Source organism: Sus scrofa, chromosome 18 (assembly GCF_054392235.1).
Source record: "Sus scrofa isolate SSC_HxYL_T2T_F1_AM1 chromosome 18, Sscrofa_HxYL_maternal_Yorkshire_Landrace_v2.0, whole genome shotgun sequence".
Taxonomy (NCBI): Eukaryota; Metazoa; Chordata; class Mammalia; order Artiodactyla; family Suidae; genus Sus; species Sus scrofa.
In genome coordinates, this window is record NC_139400.1 from 50,896,781 (window position 1) to 50,915,631 (window position 18,851).

An 18,851-nucleotide genomic window follows, 5' to 3' on the forward strand; every position below is an offset into this window, starting at 1 on the left:
GCCAGGCCTGGCGGGGCCCGGGGCACTCACAGTGGAGACGAAGCAGTGGTTGCTGTCCTGCTCGGCGTAGAGGATCCAGTCTTTGATGAAGACGGAGATGGCCCTCAGCATGAACGACACGAACAGGTTCATGTGGATGAAGTTGCGGGTGCAGTGCAGCTTCCTACACCAGCGGGGAGGAAGCGGGTGAGGAAGCCCACAGCGTTCCACCTCCACTCGGGGGTCCGCGGACGGAGGGCCGACCCACGTCCCTCCACCCGCACGGCCCCCCTCTTCCCACCCTCCCTCATCACCAGGGCCCCGCTGCCTGACCCCGAACTCCAGCAGGCCAGAGCCCTCCCTCCCTCCCGGGACGGCTCCTTATCCAGATCAGGACGATAAAGAGGAACACAGGTCTCCTGCCCAGAGTCTGCCTTGCTGTGTGGCCCTGGACAAGTCAGTTGCCCTCTCTGAGGTCGTTTGCCATCTCCTATCCTAGAGGTGGGGCGATGCCTTCTAAGGGGCCTCCAGGGCTGACCCCCCGGGGAGGAGTGGGGGTGGGAGGGGTGGGGCAAGGGCTCCGAGCTGGGGCGGCTGTGCTGGCTGGAGGGGCGGGGGGCTCACCGGAAACGGCACAGGATGACCATGGCAGTGGTGAGGGTGACAAGCGACGTGCTGTAGCCAACCGTGTACAAGGCCTTCACCGACAGGTAGTAATAGTCCTGGAGCAGAGCACAGGACATGCGGGGCTCCACCTAAGGCCCGCCCGGGCCCCCCCCCCACCAGCCTCCCGGGCCAGGGCCTGCCCACCAGCTCCTGCCTCTTCTCTTCCCCTCTTGCCGATCTCGATCTTCCACTCCGCATCACCCCTCCCCACGCCCCATCCCCTTCTCTCCGCTGCAGTGTCGTCAGCACAGTGCAGAAGCTCTGCTTGCTGAGGGCAAGAGCACGGACTGGTCATACCAGGCAGCAGCCTGAGCCTGGAGACAGACCCGGAGGGCCCCTGCTGGGCCCAGCTTGACCTCCTTCAATTGTGGGCCTGTGAAAGGCTGAGGGTCCTGGAAGAGCAGCCAAGGAGGTGGGCGACATGTGGTGGGGGCTGGGGGAGCTCAGGCAGCAAACCAGTCGCTTCTCTGCCCAGAATGAGCGAATGAAAGTCTTGCTCTTTGCCCATCTGGCTTGGCTACAGGGCAGGTGCTCATGAATGCTGCCGAGGGACCCAAGCTTCCTGCAGGTTCATCAAGAGTCCAGGCCCCTGGCAGAAACACCCTTCCACCTGCCTCCTCAGCCTCACCCTCTCCACCTCTAGGCGGGCCAGACACTCACCTGGTCCCCAGTCTCAGATTCGTACTCATCAAAACCACAGGCATCAAAATAATGAGGGAACGGCTCTGACCATCCATCCTCCGTGCAATTCCGGCTCACCACCCTCATGTCTGCAGCAGAACAAAGACTCAGAGAGGCACAGCCATGATTTAAGAGTGCCCTGAAATTCTTAATCAGAAATGACTTCTTGGAGTTCCCGTCGTGGCGCAGTGGTTAACGAATCCGACTAGGAACCATGAGGTTGCGGGTTCAGTCCCTGCCCTTGCTCAGTGGGTTAACGATCCAGCGTTGCCGTGAGCTGTGGTGTAGGTTGCAGACGCGGCTCGGATCCCGCGTTGCTGTGGCTCTGGCGTAGGCCGGTGGCTACAGCTCCGATTTGACCCCTAGCCTGGGAACCTCCATATGCCGCGGGAGCAGCCCAAGAAATAGCAACAACAACAACAACAACAAAAAAAAATGACTTCTTAAGTGGGCATGCCTGGAAGTCCACGTGCCCATCCGAGCAGCATGGCAACTGACACTTCATGAGATCCTCCACTGTCCCAGGGGAAACAGGGGTGGCTCGGCCTTTGTACAAAGGACATGGGGGGACAGCAGGGGGCGGGGGCAGGGGGCAGACAAGGTGCAAACTGATCTCTTAACAAAGGGTGAGGGGACTGGGCCGGGATGAATCCAGCCTCTCTCCCCACCGGGGAAAGGCCGGAGCCCCTCCCCTGCGCCCTGGGGCAGCACTTGTCAAACGTTGGTGAGCAGAAGGGACCTAGGATCACAGGTGCAGATTCCAGGCCCAGAGAGTTGCTTCCAGTGAATATGGAGCAGGCGTCTCTGACTCACCCCGAAAACTCAGCTCAAGGTGATGCTCTCCCCAGGAGCTCCAGGCCTCCCAGCGGCCGCCATCCCCCACGTCGAGGGGCCGCGAGGCTTTTGCTTAATTAACAAGGACCAGACCTCCATTAACCCAGCGCCAGATCTTATTAAGATACATATTTAGGCTTAAACAAAAAAACACTTTTGTCTTTTCAGGTTTAGAGGTCTGTTTCCTGTCACTAATGTCCTTTAAATTTCTTTTGCTCGACTTTAAAAGCCATTTGGTAGGACCCCAGAGCAGGCAGGAGTCATCTGCTGGCTGGAGAGTGGAGTCCAGTCTGGTTTCCGCCCCGCCTGCGGCCTCTTAGCCTTTAATGATGGCTCACTTCACCTTCCCCGCTCCTGACTGTCCCCCCAGGGTGGACCCTGTGTGCCCGGGGAGGGCAGAAAGGAGCAGCCCTTCGGCCTCCGGCCCAGCCCGAGTGGGGCCCCAGCCTGCGCCCTCTTCCCAGACTGGCTTCCCGGGAGGTGACCTGGCAAGTTAGGACACACGGGGATGGCTCTTCCTTTCACAGGATTCAGAGGCCTCGGAACTGTATACAAGCGGCATCTGGAGAAAAGGGGCTCCAGCATCTGTGCCGCTGGAAGAATCCCCCCTTCACGGCCACGACCTCTGGGGAGCTCAGGGACAGGGGGCAAGGGCAGAGGCCGGGATAGGAGACCCCCTCCGCTTTGCCAACCTCGTGTCCTTGTTGGTCGTGTTGGACCATCTAAGGCCAGTTTTTGTGTTTTGGTTTGGTTTTTTCAGCCAAGAGTCAGAAATGCATTTCCTGGGACTTTGGGAAGCAGCAGGGGCGGGGGTGTCCCTGCCATAAAGAGCCCTGCCCAGAGCAGGGACGCTGGTCTCCAGCGCAGCTCAGATTGAGTCCCACGGCCCAGGGTAAGGAGGACGCCAGGCAGGCCCAGGGAGAGAAGGGTCACTGCTGTCCCACAGTTTGATGCCGAACAGTTCTTCCTTCCAGCAAATGCATTTCAAGCTGTTCTGCAACCTCCTTCCAAGTTCCTCCAAGCGTTTCTTTCAGAAAGTCTGCTCGTCCTAGGGGATCACGGCCCAGGGCAAGCCGCTTCCCCTCCCCAGGGCTCCCCCGCTTTGCCCACATCAGGGTGGCAGGAAGAGAAAAGGGAAGCTGTTTTGAAAAACAATTTTTTTAAAGAAGTATCCTAGATAAAAGCCATTTCCTTTCTTTTATTGTCTTTCTCCCTCTCTCTTTTTGTTCCTTTTATAATGCGGTGTGGGCTCAGAAAAGGATAAACCTCTTTGTTCAGAACTACTTCACGAGTCCGCCACTCTACTGCTCTGACAGAAGTCTCCGGAAGGTGGAGGACTCTGCAGATTGTCAACACCCTGCAGTGGCTGCACCTCCTTCCCCCGGCTGTTTCGCCTGAGCAGCTTCGGAGAAGCACAGAATCCCAGGGGCAGCGGTTCTCGAGGTGGGGGCCCTCGCCAGACCAGCCCATCAACGAACCCTGGGAGACTGGCCAGAAATGCACATTCCCAGGCCACCCCCAGACCTACTAAATCAGAGACCCTGGGGCTGGGGTCCTTGTTTGAAGCAGCCCACTAGGCGACTCTGCTCCCAATGAAAGTCTGGGACCCGCTGTTCTACACGTGGGAGTTAAAGCTCACGAAGGCCATTCAGTCCGAGTCGTTGACTAAGAGCTGCCCTCCCCTGAAATGACACGCACAGGGTTTTGTCCGAGCACTTGAGGACAAGGTGCCAAGGAGAAAATTCATGGCTTTCTCAGAGAAGGAAAGCGACCTGCCAAGGATCACACAGCCAGGGAGCGGCAGCGCCTGGCCCAAGCTCACATGTTCGCAGACGCCCTCCCTCCAGCCAGCCCATGGCCAACCCCAGCTCATCCCCTTACCTGAGAGATCCAAGGAGTTACTATCAGCGAAACCCAACTCTCCTGCAAAACAGACAGGGCATGAGTCAGAACACCCCGCCGGCCATCAGCTTGGCAGGCTGCTCTGCCGTTTCCTCTGCACCCTGGGAGGCCAAGGCTGCCCCTGGTCTGGGGGATGGAGGCTGGGGGGGAGACGGGGTCTCAGCCAAGAGGGAGCCGCGCACACCGCAGCCGCACACACCTGTCTGACACCCTGCACCTTCCAGCGACAGTCTTACTTGCTCTGTATTTCTGTGATGCTAACGATGGCCCATGACTCGGTTCTCCCCAGTGGACCACGGAAGAGGAAACGGTCATTGTCAGGAGGGGGGCCCTCTAGAGGGGGCGAGGAGGGGAAGAGGACAACTGGGCCTTTCCCTTTTGTTGTAGGCCCTGTTGTTTATCTATTTCATACACACATAAATGTGCATATGCTAATTCCAAACTCCTAATTTATCTCCCCCGCCTCACCATCCCCTTCGGTAACCGTACGTTTGTTTTCTACATCTGTGAGTCTATTTCTTTCTTGTAAATAAGTTCATTAACTAGGCCTTTTCAAGAAAGGGACATAGAACAGCAAAGTGGGTCCTGAGCCTGGGTTTCTGGGGTGCTCAACCCTTGATCTCGGCCGCTCTCATCAAAGGGAACCCAGAGCTCCAAACACTTGCCTCTCAGACATTTTTTCTCTTCCTCTCCTGACTCTTTATCCCACCTCCACGCTTTTCTTAGGCTGAACCCCCTACTGGCAATGAATCCCCATTCCCCCTCTGCTTCTCAAAATCCCGTTTCTGGAGTCTAGCTGGCTTGTCTTCCTCCAGGAAGTACCCCTCCCCCCAGCCCCCGCATCTCCTCGTTATTCTGCCTGTGAGCCGCCCGATTTGGTCTCTGCTACTCTGGAGTTTGCTGTACCTTCCAACTCCAAGGCCCTGGGGATGTGAGTGTCTGTGTGGGCCCACACACGTGATCAGGCCTGCACACGTACACACCCACGTGCCTATGCACACGTGGGCTTGTTGGCTAACCCGTCCATAGGTGAGCCCCATCTTCCCAAACAAGCTCGTGAGCATCCTGAGGCCTAGGGCTGCATCTTCCACCTTCTGTGTCCCCCCACCTCCAGATGGCCAAGGGGGGAGGGGAGGGATGACGGATGAAAGAGCCTGGCCCCCACCCACTCCCAGTAGTCAGAGCTGGGCTCCCGCTGGATGGACAGATGGACAGATGATCAGCAGTCTGTCCCCTCCAAGGCTTCTCTTACCGATGGTTCCCGTCTCCCAGACTGAAAGAGAGAGAGAGAGAGAGAGAGAGAACAGAGCGGTGAGCAAAGGGGCTAAAAAGGAGTCTGCTCCCCAGGCCCTGATTATTTCTCCCTCCTTCCCACTCCCAGACTCTGGAGAGAGGCTCGGCTGGGGGGCCAGAGGCGGAGAACAAGCTGCGGAGGGGCCAGATGCTGGAGGCTTCTATTCCAAGAATGGAACCCAGTTCAAGAGAACTATCAGAGGCATTTGAAAGGGGGAGCGAGATCGTGTTCCTGCACCTCCAGCAACCTGCAGAGCAACGACCATTACAACAAGCACGACATTCAGGCCTGGAAACCAAGAAATAAAACCAAAAATGCCGTTCTCAACTTTTCAAGTCATTAAGGCGAGTCTCGCTGGATTACCAGCTTTGTGAATGGAGATGCTAAAAGGCCCTGCCTTAATGAACCATTAAGGAGCAGGTGTAAATAACACATGCATTGTGCAATTGCCAAAGGGATCGAAAGTCTGAAAGAAAGTTCATTTTAGGAAAATCTTATTTTACTGCTGATTCATTTTGCCCTTTTTCTGTGGCTAAAAAGAAGTGGTCTTGCCCTGGTACCTGACCCAGAGTAGATGATCCATAAACTTAAATAAATGAATAAAAGGGGTGCAAGAACGGAGGAAGGGATTAAGTTGGCTTCTATAGGAATGAATTAGAAATTCAGCGGACTCACCTGCTGCCATATCTCCTGCCATCCCACCATTCACGCTGCATCTCTCCCTTCAGCACTTCCCACCCTGCACTGGGTCACAGCCTGTCCCCATGCCATCAGCATGGGAGAGTTTGACTGCCACCCTCCTGCGAGGCTGGCAGGTCTGGAGGGGTGTGTGTGGCTAAAGGCCCCAGAAGGGAAGCTGGGGAAGGCTAGAGGGGGGACAGTATAGCTAATCCCTGCCTCCTCTGGTCTTAGAAGGGGAGCCAGAGACAGGGCCTGCCCCCTCTCCTCCCCGAGATGCTGCCATATTCTCCCTCTGCCACCTCCCGCAAGCACCCTCTCCTCCAGGCAGCGTCAAGGCTGTTTCAGGACTTCCGGTGTGAGAGCATTTGCTCTACCCACAGTCGGGCTCGGGGACAGGAGCAGGCAGGATTCTGCAGGGCAGTGGAGCTTGCAAACTGTCTACTTCTAGAAGGACTCTGGCTGAAGCCTTAAACAGGTGAAGGAGGAAGCAGAGGCCTAGGTCTCAAGGGACCTGTGCATGGCCATACATGTGTTTCAGACCTTCTACTCCCCTCGAGAGCCCCCGCCCTCTGTCCCCCTCAAACCAAGGCGCCAGGTCAGGGCTCAGCAGTCGGGGGTTGGGAGGACAGTTCTCAGAGCCCTGCCCATGACCCCTGCCAGTCCAGCCTAACGACGTGCCCCCGGCTTGTCCCCCTGCCTCCCTGACACCAACAGGGCGGGTGGCCCGGGGCCGGCTCCAGGCCCCTCCCAGTGTCAGTGTGGACTGCTCAGCCGCCAGCCCTCCGGGAGGAAGGCCAAGGCAGGTACAGGCACAGGACGCCAAGCAGCCTCACATCCAAACCCCGGGAACGCCTTCCCTTCAGAGCCCTCCCCGTGGAGGGGCAGTCACTCAGTGCCTGTAGGCAAAGCACTGCCCTCTCTCTGCTGCCCCACACCCCTGTACCCTGAAGCTCAGCCACCGCCCGCCCCAAAGACTCCCAAATAGGCGTGGGGCCCCTGAGGCTCTCCAGGACACTTCAGTGGCCCCTGGGACAGCAAATCCGGCACACTCCAAACTTAGCTCTTCCCTTCCCAGCAGAGTGGGTGCCCTCACACTACCACCCGAGTCAGCACCCCCAAGCCACTGACCACCAGCTTTCGCGTTGCCGCGTCCTCTCCATGGGCCACCCCGGGGGACCCCCACTCCTTCTCTCCGGAGCCCTCTCAGCTGCCTAAGAGCAGCAAGGAAATGAACACACGTTGCTCAACAAACACAAGGGTCTGCTGAGCAAGTGTGGGGGTCTGGAGCCCTGGGCCCACATCTCAGCGGGCGTGCCAGTGTGGATGCGGGCGAGGGTCTCGTGTCCAGTCCCCCGAGGGCCTCTGAGAGTCTCTGTTTGAGGCTGAAGGGGAATAACATCAGCTGACACTCACCACTGACCATGAACACGAGCCCGGTGGTGCTAAGGCACTTCCACCGGCACCTTCTCCTTGGTTTCCCACAGTCACCACACCACATTCCCCTCTGACAGACCTCAGACTGGGAAGCGGGGGTGGGGTGGGGACAGAGGGGTGAATGCCCTGCTCGAGGTCCCCAGCTGGGTAGGTGATGGTCCACACTGGGGAGCCCAGGAAGCCACATCTGTGGCCCTGTGGGCACGAGGGTCTGTAACTGCATCTCCAGCACGTGAGCTCTGGGACGGGAAACATCTGCCTGAGAAGCACCTGTGTCCTGGGTGTCTGTCTCCCAGGAAAGCCGGGGGTCCGAGTGTGGGGAGCAGGCTGGACCGAGCATGGCCTGAAGATGCCCCGGCAGAAACCCACCTTGGTCTGGGTTGAAGATTCGGAAGAGTTCCGGGCAGTTGACGAGGACCACCTCACCCACGTGGGCTGGCTTCCAACACGTGATGTTGTCCCACATCCCAGGGCAGCCTGTGGGAAGGGAGCCATGGTGACAGGGCGTCCAGCACCCCACCCCCAGCCCCACCCACACGCACAGGCTCGCTGCACCAGCTTCCCCACGTCCCCAGGTTCCGCATCACTGTGGCAACAGCTTTAGACGGGCCTCCTCAGTGGGTGCTCCCCCCTGGAGGAGGGGCAGGAACAGGCTGGCCTGAGGATGCTGCTCCGCCCCCCACCCCCAGCCCCGTCTTTCAAGGCAGGTCAGGAGCAGGGAGATGGCACGGAGCTGGGACCTGAAGGAGGAGCACAAATTGGCCGCATGGAGAGCCAGGCAGAGGTCTGCACAGCCAAGGCCCCGAACTATGAAAGGATTCAGAGCATGAAGTGGTAGGAGGCTGGGACCGCCTCAGAGGCCACTGCAGTGGAGCGGGGGGCACGTCGGATCAGCTGAGCACTGAGGGATGGAGAGGCACCAGGACAAACTGAGAGCTGTTTAGGAATCAGCTTTACAGCAGAAATTGGCATGACATTGTAAATCAACTATAACAAAAAATTAAAAATCTATTTAAAAAACAATTATTAAGACTGGTGACTCCTTGGATATGAACTGTGAGATAGACGAAGGGGTAAAGCTTGACAATCAGATTTTCAGATGTAAGGGGGCTTGGCGGCCCCTCTGACTCCTCTTTCCAGCCCCTGCCGCTCCTCTGCGGTGGGAGTTCTCTACGCTCCTGTTGCCACCTCCTCCCCTCCCCTCCCCTCGTCGGACGCCACCTGACTCCACTGAGATGCCTCTCGCCTCCCCATCAGCAACCTCTTCTTCCTTACTGGCTGGGCCCTGCCCTGCCCACCCTGACGGAACGCGGGTGCTGGCATCTGCCCTGCCCTTGGCCCCTTGCCCCACTCACCTCCGATGGGATCGCTGGGGTCATGGACTTGAGGACAGAATTACACAGGCAACTCCCAACCCCGTCTCCTGCACAACCTGAGGGCTGCCTCCCATAGCCAGTGCCCGCTGGAGAGCCCTGCCTTAAAAGGCCCAAGACAACCCATGCGCGGCGTGCCCAAGGCTCAGCTCGGCATCTTCTACAAACCCAATCTCCTGTCTCGGTCCCCCCCAGAGCCCTGGAGTCATCCTTGCTTTGTCTGCTTCTTCTTCACGCTCCATACCCAGTCGGTGAGCAAGTCCTGCTGTTTGCCCTCCAAGTATTTGTGGAATCTGTGCCCTGGTTTCCCTCCCTGATGCCCCACTGGCTAAAGGCTAACCACCTTCCCCCCGGGCTGTGGTTACAGCTGCACCCCGCCCCACACCTGGGACTGTGAGTCCCCGCAAAGGACGACCTGGCAGGGTCACGCAGCCACCACTAGGATCTGGCAGTGCTATCACCTCAGCTCCCTAACACAGAACCTAAAGCCTGGCACAGGGGCTGCAGGTGAGGCTGGGGGATGAGCGTTCACCCAAGAGAAGGACGTGAGAGGAGCACAGAGCAGGGAACCCCACATCTTCCAGGAACGTCGAGGACGTGCGTAGTGATGTAACCACGAGCGGGGAAAGGCAGAGAAGGGAGGCAGCCGCGGGGCGGGCCCGGGAGCAGAGGCTCAGGAAAGGGACCACGTTCTGCTGGGCGGTCTTATACATGAGGGCTTTGGAGAAGGATTCTCTGTCAGGCAAGGGACAGCCAGAGCGGGTCCCAGCCCACGGGCCTCTGGGAGGATTCCCGAGTTTACACGTGCAAAGCTCTCAGGAGAGCGGTGGGAAGGCTCAGTGCAGGTGCCCTTGTTCTTAGCATTAACTTCATTACTTCAATTAGGTGCAAACCATTCCCCCGAGAGAGCCCCAGGCAGAGAGATGAAACAGAGCCCTAAAGGTGAGGAGAGAGGCCAGCGGAGGACCAGAGACAGACCCAGAGGAAGCCCGGGCAGGCGCTGGGCAGGGATGGGGGCCGGGGGCGGGCCTCGTGAGCCCACAGCCTCTCTGCTGGGGCCCGTTTTGGATGCTGTGTGGACCCGCAGGCACCCAGAGCGCCCAGGGGCAGAACTCCCTCCCTCTCTCAGAGCTCGGCCCTGGCTACTTCAGAGTTCACATGCGGTCACATCAGCCTAGAGAACCCTGCTCCCGAGTGAGTCTGGGAGCCAGAAGTGCCACAGGAGGCTCGGAGGACCAGGAACCAAGATGACAAAGACGCTGGGGGGCCACATGGAGGGGGCTGGGTCCCCGGCCTGTCACTGATGATTCCTGTCCACCCGTGACGGCAGGACTCTAACTGGCCTGCGGATGATCACGACAACGTGTCCTTGAAAGGGACCTAACAGGACATCTTTGGCCGCCGTGGCCCATGCTGACCATGGAATGGCTGTGGAGCGCGGCCGTGCCTGGCCCATGCCCTGAGAGCCCCAGCCAACAGATGTTCCCTTAATGTGGAACACTAGGCCCTGGCACAGCCAGCTGCTAGTGCCAGCTGACGTTCCTGAGGCCCAGGACACCTTAGATGGCGCGAGCACAGTCAGGAGGGCTGAGGGGCAGGGAGGGATGCGGGGCTCAGGTGGGGATGACGCAGTGGGGGAAGGGCTCCAGGTTGAAGGTCAGGGGTGTGGAGGCAGGGCAGGGATCCATCCTCTTAACGACTATTTACTGAGCATCCACCATGTGCCAGGGCCCGTCGAGCCCAGGGCCAGGAGTGGAGAAAACACACGTAAGATGTTGGTGCTGGAAAGCAGCGGGAGGGAAAGGCTGAGGGCCCCTCCACGTCGGCAAGGCAGCCACAGACCCGAGCCCTGCCAAGGGCTCGCTGCATGGTTCTGGCAGGTTCCAGCCCCTCTGGCCTGACTCGGTTTCCCTCTGTGCACAGGGAGGGCTGGGTGTCTCTGAGGGTGCTCGCAACTCTGAGTGACTAGAGCTCAAATCTGGGAGAGATTCACCAGGGACCTGCTGGCACCCAGAAGGATGGCTGGGAGGCTAGGGTTGTCTTCCCTGCCCCACTGCTGGGACCAGCTTCCTGCAGGGGCATCTGCCAAGGTCCCATCACCCCGCCCCACGGCCTGCCACACTCTGGAGGTCCTCCTGGTTCCCAGCTCGAGTCCCCTTCATAGACAAAGGTCCCAGGAGCAATTCCTGGAGCACCAGGGCAGGTAGGAAGCCTAAATCCAGGACCCAAAACTCCAGGGCCCGATTCCAGTGTCTGGGTTTAGGAGACTGTGATATTGTGATATAATCAAAGCTATGTAGTCAGTCTTCATCCCAGATTCCTAAAACCCTGGGCACATCCTGAGCGATGGTGTCAGAGGCCTTTTGTTATTCATAACGCCCTTTTGGCCACACCTCGGTTTCTGCTAATGAAGTGACTCTTGGAGGACAGATAGGGGCTGGTCCCCTGCCCAACGGTCTAAGTGACTAGGGAACTGGAACTTGCAGCCCCACCTCTCAACCCTGAAGGAGCAGAGAGGGGGCTGGAATTGCAGTTACTCACCAAGGGCCAATGCTTTAATCAATCATGCACACCTAATGGAACCTCCATAAAACTCCTAAGCAAGGGTTTTGGAGAGCTTCGGGGGCTGGCAAACACACCCATGTGGCAGGAGGGTGGTGCCATCCCAACTCCATAGAGACTTGGAGAGTCTCTGGACCTCACCCTCTGTTCCTCTTCATCTGGGCATCTGTAACCTTTAAAATCTTCTATAGGAAACTGGGAAAGGAGTTCCCCTGAACTTTGTGAGCCACCAGAGCAAATTATTGAGCCTGAGGAGGAGGCCAGGGGAACCCCTGATTTGTACCCACATCAGACTGAAGTGTCGGTACCTGGGCAGCCATGAGGTGCAACTGGCCTCTGTAATGGGAGACCAGTCTGGTGAAACTGACCCTTAACTTGCAGTGTCTGCACTAATAACTCCTGATGGTTCGTGTCAGCACTGAATTAAATGATGGGGACTGCAGTGGGGGCCGCAGCGAATGAGAATTACTCGGTGTGGTGCACCCACACATTCACCGTCAGAAATGTGAGCAGAGGAGTAGTTTTGCTTTGGGGACAAGGTCCCTGACCCCATCGGGAGCTCTCAGCCATTCACCCACTCCCTCTGGCCTGTATCCATGGGGTCACAGGAGACTCGGGGCCCCTCCTGGGGGCTTCCCAGGACACCCTGTGCTCCTCTGTCCTGCAGTTATCACCCCCAGCCTGGCCCAGTTGGGAAGAGACATGGGGTGTCTCCTCTCCCCTCCTGGTAGGGTCTGCTCTGGTCTTCAGAGCCTTGGAGCTGAATCCCCCCAGGATCGCCTTCTAGGGAGACAAGGACAGGATGTAGGTTCTGAGAGCGCACCCTGGGTTTTTCTAAGGACAGCGATTCACTTTCCTTCCACGCCCACAGGACACCTGCAGCCCCTCTGTCCCCATCTGTTTCCGACACCAGTCCCAACAGCGCTTTGCTCGGCTGGGGCTGGAAGATGTCAAGCAGCCTTTCTCCCCTCCCCATCCCTCCTTTACCTTTATTCTCCTTCCCCATCTCCTCCTCTTCTTCACTCATTTAGTCAAGAAATATCAAGGGCCTATTATGAGGCAGACCCCGAAGCGCAACCCTGGCGTGAATAAGCCCTGGTCTCTGCCCGCAAAGAGCTTAGAGTCTGGACTGAGTCTGGATTTAACGTCAAACGCTAAGAGAAGACCTCGCAGGGGGTACTACGTTCCTGCTGCAGCTAAAACAAAGCAAACGTCGGGGCTTAACATGACCCAATTTCTTATCATTCTGGAGGTCAGAAACCTGCAGTGGGTCTCCCTGGGCCAAAATCAAGGTGTCAGCATTTCTTCTGGAGGCAGGAGGAGAGAATCTGAATCTTTTCCGGATTCGGGAGACCCCCCCCCCTCCGCCTCCCCACAGCCCCCTTCTCCATCCTCCAAGCCAGTAGCACCACCTCCTCAAATCTCTCTTGTTCTCTGGCTCCTGCCACCTCCTTTCACTTGTAAGGATGGTTGTGACTACACTGGAGCCATCAGAATGATCCCGCATACTCTCCGCATCTTAAGAATCTTAATTATACCTCCTAAGGCCCTTTTACCACTTAAGGCCACACATTCACCGGCTCTGGGGATGAGGACGTGGGCATCTTTGTGGGGACATCGTTCGGCCTCCCACACACCGGTTTTAAGACAAGGTGTCCTATGATCAGATTCCGCTGTGGGGGAAGGTCACATATTTCAAGAGCAGGAAGGCAAACATGGAGACACGTCGCCGGGATGTGGCCGGCGTCCAGGGGAAGGTGGAGGGGCTCAACGTGGAGCCCGTGGCAGACGAGATGGAGAGGCGTCTGTGAAGGAGAGTCTGGAGGCAGGACTGAGAGGGCTTGGGGACAGACGGGCGAGTGTGCCCGAGAGCGCCGGTGCTCACCCCTCTCCCGTGACTGAACACTCGCCCACGGAAAGTGGGAGGAAGTGACAACCTGGACGCAGACATCCGTCACAGACCCGGCGCTGCTCTCCCCCCTCCTCCGCAGCAGCCTTGGAGGCCTCACGTCAGGAGCGGCAGTGCTTCTAGGTGAAAGGAGCCTGGGGCTCGGAGAACAGGACGGACTCAAACCCCACCTCTCACCTCCGCCAGCCACACTGGCCTGGGACGTGTGTTAAGAGACAAAGGTTACGGCGCCAAGTCTCTGAGACGATAAGGCCCATTTGTTACCGCAGCACGCTCGAGGCTGCCCTGACTAGTGATGGGGACCCAGGCACCAGGGATGGCACCTGGGTCTGAGGGGCTGAGCCATTCGCCAGCGCGGGGACGTCGGGGTGAGAAGCACGTGGCAGAGGGAATGCGGCGTGATGGAACTCAAGCGTGTCCTCTGGGGTATGTTCCGTCTGAGATGATGCAAAGAGCCAAGCGGAGCTGGATTTCACACGCGCAGCTGGAGGAAAGTCTGGCACTCGGAAGGGATGTGAAAACTAGGGAAGGAGAATGTGGGGTGCTCAGTACAGGGGTGCTATGTTGGGCCGTGACCGTGATGCTACCGCCCGTGAGAGGGATCTCAGAAGAGGAGCCAGCAGAGAAGACTGAGGAGGGCTGCCCAGAAAGGCAGGGAAAGCCAGGAGAGGTGGGTGACACGGCAGCAGGAAAGCCTGCTTCAAGGAAGAAACGATCAAGTGCATCGGACGCTGCCGCGAGGTCAGGAAGGTTCCCCCGTGCAGAGCAACTCGGAATGGGTCCCCTCCCGGGGAGACCTCTCCACTCTGACACCCCCCAAGCCCCCCCAGTCACCTCCTCTTGTGGCCCAATTCCACAAGAAGCCTGCCTGGCCCTCCTGGCTCAGCCAGTCCCTCCCGGAGGCCTCAATGGAACTTAGGAATTCAGGCCCCGGGGGTGGCGGGGGTGCTGCCGGGCAGAGGGCTGGGCCGGGGCTGCTCCCGCTGAGACACTTAGCCACAAAGCAGCCAAGGAGAGGCAGTGCCTTGTGACAGCAGGAGGGGCAAAGCCCACTCTGGCAGGTTGAACGGACAGAGGATGCAAGAGCCATTAGCCTCGAATGGAACAAAATCAGGAGCTAATCTCGGGTTGTCATGGTGATGATTCTGTCCAGCTCCACACAGTGTTCAAAACCCATGAGACCAGGGGCGCTAAGGGGACTCAGACAAAGGCGCAGTCCTCCCTCTGAGAAGCTGCCCGAGAACGCCTGGGTACTGTTAGAACACGCCTCACCTTTCAGCATGCAGTTCAAGGGTAAAAAATGATTCCATTTACTGAAATTTACTTTATGGCCAATGTTTCTGACCCATAAAATGAGAGCCAGCTGTGACTTCGGTGCGAGGCGGGCAGAGAGAGGACTAAAGAGGCAGCCCTCCCTTTGGACGTCAGTGGTTCTCAAGGCACAGACCCCAGAGCGGGACGCCCGCCCCTGGGAGCCGGCCAGGGATGCAGATGCTCAGGCTGCACCTGGACCACAAAAATCAGAAACTCAGGGGCTGCGTCCAGCAGTCTGGGTTTTACCAAGCCTTCCGGAAGGTTCCCATGCAGGCTCAAGTCTGAGAATTACAGAACTAAAGGGAAACAGGTTTGGACAGAAACAGTACCCTTTGTCAGATCTGGGAAATGAGTTGCTCAGAGCCAGGGTTCCCGCAGGCCCCTCTCCTTCCCCACGCTGGGGTTCTGTTCCGTCTCAGGGCAGCTGGGAGGTGTAGACAAGAAGCCGATCTCCCTTCAAGGATGGGGAGCCTGGGCCCAGCCTCGCAGCGGTCCCCCTCCCTCCTCCAGGCCTCTTCTGATGAGGGTGGAGGTGGGGGCTGGGACACGCACTCTGTACCCAGGGCCGGCCCCGGAGGCTGGGTCAGAATTGCAATGAGCAGGCTTTCTTGTCTTCCCTCCTGCCCCTGCCAAGGCCGCAGCAGGCCTTCCTCTCCCGTCTTCTCCAGAGTATGAGGCGGGGACCTACTGTGGGAGTCACTAGCCCACTTAAATGCAGGGAAGCCTCCAGGCTGAAGCAAGCCCACAGCCCCACAAATAGGAGGTGCTTGGCCGGGCTTACCCTGGGCAGGCTGGCCGCCTGGGCTGAGCCAAGAGCACAAAGCATCCCAGCAGGCAGTCCTGTGCCCTGCGTGGGCCCCAGGATGCTCCAGAGTGGAGATGCCATCTCCCACGCACAGAAATCCCTTCTCCCTGTCTCTGGGCATAAGAGCACCGTGGCACAAAGGACACTCCCTGGATGGGACAGCAGACCAGAGCTGGCTCCGGTCCTCGGTGGGACTTGGCTAGTGCCGGCCACCCCTGGCCTCAGCCTCTCCGTGCGTCACATGACGGAGCCGGCCTTGGTGCTGTCTCAAGTTTCACTGAGCATTCAGGGGTCTGGAATGAGGGACAAAACCGCTAAATGTATTGCCTCAGCCACAGTCCCAATCAACATCTTTAAAACCTGCCAAGGATACTGTGGCCAAAACCACGCAGACAGAAAGCTGGCTTTCACTGTCCATTATTTTACCTGTATTTTCTTAGTTGGTTAGTTAGTTAAACCTATATTTTCTACCCCCTTCAGCTGCCTACGGAGCTCCGGTGACACTCCCCAGCTTCTGTCTGTGCCTTGGCTTCCATCCCTTGTTCTTTTTTCGGGGTGGAGGTCCCAGGACCAGTGAGGGATAAGGATTTGGGGGGACGCAGGTGCCCTCTTGGAAGACACCCCTCCACCCCAACTATACACACATGCCACAGACACAACTCCCCTCTGACCGATCACTGTCCTCATTCCAATGCACTCGCTTTACTGGATTTAAAAGCTCATGGGGACAGATAAGGACTATATGTATGTGTACACACACACACACACACACACACACACACACACACACACACAAAGAGCATTGCTGTAAATTCACACTCAGTCCCTGGAACAAGCTGACAGATTTTCTTTTGTGTTTCAGCGACAATGGCTGACCCCTGGCTAGTGTTCTGTGCATGGCACATGTGCTTGGGACAGAAGGGCAGGGCAGGTGCAGAGAAGGGTGTGCAGCAGGAGGGCTGGCCTCTCTCAATTCACCCCAGCTCAGACACTAAGACCATAATGCACAGCTTCTGATTCTCAGTTGTAGTTGGATTGGACTCCTGGCTCCCAGCCAGGTTTGCCTGGACCCTGGGGGCTTCTCTCCCACCGAGTTGACATGAGTTCCCTGGCGGATGCTAGTCTCTGGCCAAATCAGTGTCTCTCAAAGTTGGATACACTTTAGAATCGTCTGGAGGCTCTTAATACATACAAGCCCCCCGCCACCGCCACCGCCCCTGCCCCTGCCACCCAGCCACCCAAATACCGATCACATTGGTGTGGGGAGGGCCCAACCACCTGCATTTTCAAACACCCCCAGAGGCTCTCAGAGCCATGGGACCAGATCGCTGCCCATACGTCACAAGCCTTTTGAATCTGAAGCCGAGGATGCCCATGGACCCAGCCTTAGGCCAGTGTTGGGGCCCAGCCACCCTCCCCTGACAGCTGAGAGCACAGCCAACATCCCCCAGAACTTCTGCGCTGGAGGGCCCCCAGATGCCCCCTGCTCTCAAGTCCCCTCACCATGAGGCTCCTCTAACCTCAGCCTGTGGGAAAGAGCCCCTGCCACCTGCAGGCCTGAAGTAAGCCCCCCAGACCCTCCTCAACCTCCCCTCTCCTTCTACAAAGCTGGAGCTGGGCCTGGGGCCACGAGGCTCAGCAGGTTACTGGAGGCTAAGGCCTCAAGCCACCCCAGGCCCTTAGAAACACAAATGCCCTCTGGCCTTTTGTAGCCAAGAAAAGTGCAGGCCTCTGGGGGCATGTGGAAGGCCCTTCCCTCCCAAATCCTCTCTCTCCAGCCTCGTTTCAACTTCCTCTGCCCTGTGACCTTTCACTGCAGCCAGGGCGAAAGCGGGGCTGGCGTGGGGGGTGGAGGCTATCTCCTTCCTTCGTTCTGAGCCGCAATGCAGTCTAGTGGTTAAGAGCAAAAATCTGGAACCATCAAAGGCACATCCAGGCTCCACCCTTCCTGGCAGTGACTTACTAGCAACTTAACCTCCTACCTCCAACTCCAGTGGCAGTGGACACCCAACACCCAGATACGTGCTCCTGGGCCCTACGCTGCACCTCCCTCTGGCCCAGCCCTGCCAACGCCAATTCAGGGTCTAGACACGGAGACACTCGCTCCCCTCCCCCACCAGCCTCTTGCTGCTGTGGTTCCCTCAGCCTAGAATGTTCTCCCCAGTCACCCATCCCTCAGCTCTTAGCTGCTGCCAAGGGCCTGCTCCATCCGAGAGCCTAACCCAGGGGTTCTCAGCCTAGCTTCTCATCAGAATCGCCGAGGAGCCTTTAAAAATCACGGAGCCTATGATGGACTGAGGTTTTGGGGTAACTGGTTTGGACTGTGCATTGGGTAGATTTTTCTAAAAGTTCCCTGATGATTCTGACATTGAGCCAAGTTTGAGGACCGAGGATCTAATTTAAACAGCACCTTCGCCATGAGACCCTTCCTCAGAGAATTCCCTTCGTCCCCTCCGAGGCACGCTGAGGGTGACAGCCCCTCCCAGCGCTGGCCTGCCCCTTCCGGGGTGGCATCCAGCTGCTTCACTCAGGCTTTCAAGCTCAGCTTCTGCCAGGATGCCCCTGTGGGCGGGGCTTCTTGTCTCTCCCACCCCGGGTTCCACAGGTACAATTCACCTGCACATGGCTCACCTGCAGGTCCGGTCTCAGGGTTCCACTTCCAGCCCCAAGACGAGAGGCCTGGACCAGCTACTCTCTCAGTCTCCTGCAACCTGGACCCCAGTCTTGGTCTCAATGGCTGGTGAGACCTAGAATCCACTTTTGGCCTCAGTTAGGGCTGAGCAAGAGCTGGGCTGGAGGGAAAGGCCAGCGTGGCCGGGAGGGATGCCATTGACAGGTAATGGTCGCCGAGCTGACTGGCTGGGGAGCCTGGTCCAGAGGGACCGTTACATTTAACTGGGCTGCAGACTAATCAAGTATTTAAACCGATGGTGCTCAGAAGAGCTCTCTGTAAATGGGGAATACTGGAGGGAAAAGTGGATCCCCCTGGGCTGGGCAGGGAGCCCCACCCTCCAGTGACCAAGGGATGAGAGAGTCTGGCGAGTCCTTCAGTGAGGCCCACTCCCCCCAAATCCCCACTTCCCCCGCAGACCCCCAGCCCTGGAGAGTCAGGAAGCTGAGGGGCCTCAGCAGCATCCATCCACACAGGGGGAGTCAGGAGGAAAGGGGTTACACGGGACCACTGAAATGGCCAGGCCACTCCCCTAAGACATCTGGAAATGCTGTGAAGCATTTGGGGCTGTCACCGAGATCAGGGGGCGTGATGGGCATCTAATGGGAGAGCTGAGGCCGCTGTTAAATGCCCTGCAGTGCACAGCCCCTCCCAACACAGGGAAACAGCATTCCCAGCCCCACCCCGCCCACCGTGCTAACAACAGTCCTGGGAGAAGCCCTGCACCTGTCTGCACAGGACGGGTT

General features: G+C 58.1%; 1 protein-coding gene across 6 annotated transcripts in view; it reads right to left on the reverse strand.

The window, feature by feature from the left end:
* The window catches only part of ADCYAP1R1 (ADCYAP receptor type I), a 54,863-nt gene that overhangs the window by 23,429 nt on the left and 12,583 nt on the right, over positions 1-18,851 (reverse strand). For all 6 annotated transcript variants that reach the window (XM_021078476.2, XM_021078475.2, XM_021078472.2 and 3 more), the window contains 6 exon segments: positions 7,841-7,948; positions 5,315-5,335; positions 4,042-4,083; positions 1,306-1,415; positions 604-701; positions 31-163 (listed from right to left, as the gene is read on the reverse strand). In XM_021078476.2, coding sequence (XP_020934135.1) covers positions 31-163; positions 604-701; positions 1,306-1,415; positions 4,042-4,083; positions 5,315-5,335; positions 7,841-7,948 — 512 coding nt within the window.